The sequence below is a fragment of the Pygoscelis adeliae genome, unplaced genomic scaffold, assembly GCF_000699105.1.
Source record: "Pygoscelis adeliae isolate BGI_AS28 unplaced genomic scaffold, ASM69910v1 Scaffold531, whole genome shotgun sequence".
Lineage (NCBI taxonomy): Eukaryota > Metazoa > Chordata > Aves > Sphenisciformes > Spheniscidae > Pygoscelis > Pygoscelis adeliae.
Genome location: NW_008824116.1, coordinates 128697 through 129109, shown reverse-complemented (window position 1 = coordinate 129109; position 413 = coordinate 128697). Strand labels below are relative to the sequence as shown.

Genomic DNA, 413 nt, shown 5'->3' with positions numbered 1-413 from the left:
GCCGGGGTCCGCGTTCCCTCCCGCCTGGGCAGCACAGGCGAGCGCCTGCCCGTGATTCCCGCTGCTGTGCGTCACGACGGCCCGGGGCAGCCCCCCTCCAGCGCGCTCGCTTTCCTCAACAAGGCTCCTGACTGCGTTCAGGGCGCCGCGGAGCTGGAAAGACAGCGCAGCACCCTCGGTGCCACCGCCCGGGAGCCCCTGTGCTGGGCTGCGCGGGTAGGTGGGGTGTTTCCTCCCTCGCAGCCTCCCCTGTGCCCGGGGAAGCGGTGCAGCCCCCGTGCAGGGCGGCGGGAGCCACGTCTGCTTCGAGGGCTGGTGGGTGCTGGCGGAAAGTGAGTTTCTCCGGCGCAAGAAGCCACCTTTGCCCCGGGGCTGGCCGGGGGCCATTGCAGCGCTGCCGGCCCCGCGCACCT

The 413-nt window shown here is 73.1% G+C and overlaps 1 protein-coding gene across 1 annotated transcript in view; it reads right to left on the bottom strand.

Annotated features, from left to right (window-relative positions):
* The window catches only part of LOC103925570 (serine racemase-like), a 2299-nt gene extending 1912 nt beyond the window's left edge, over window positions 1–387 (bottom strand). The window contains exon 1 of the mRNA XM_009334300.1: window positions 24–387. Within this exon, the coding sequence (XP_009332575.1) occupies window positions 24–387 (364 nt within the window). The remainder of the gene's footprint in view (window positions 1–23) is intronic.
* Window positions 388–413: the final 26 nt, after the last annotated feature.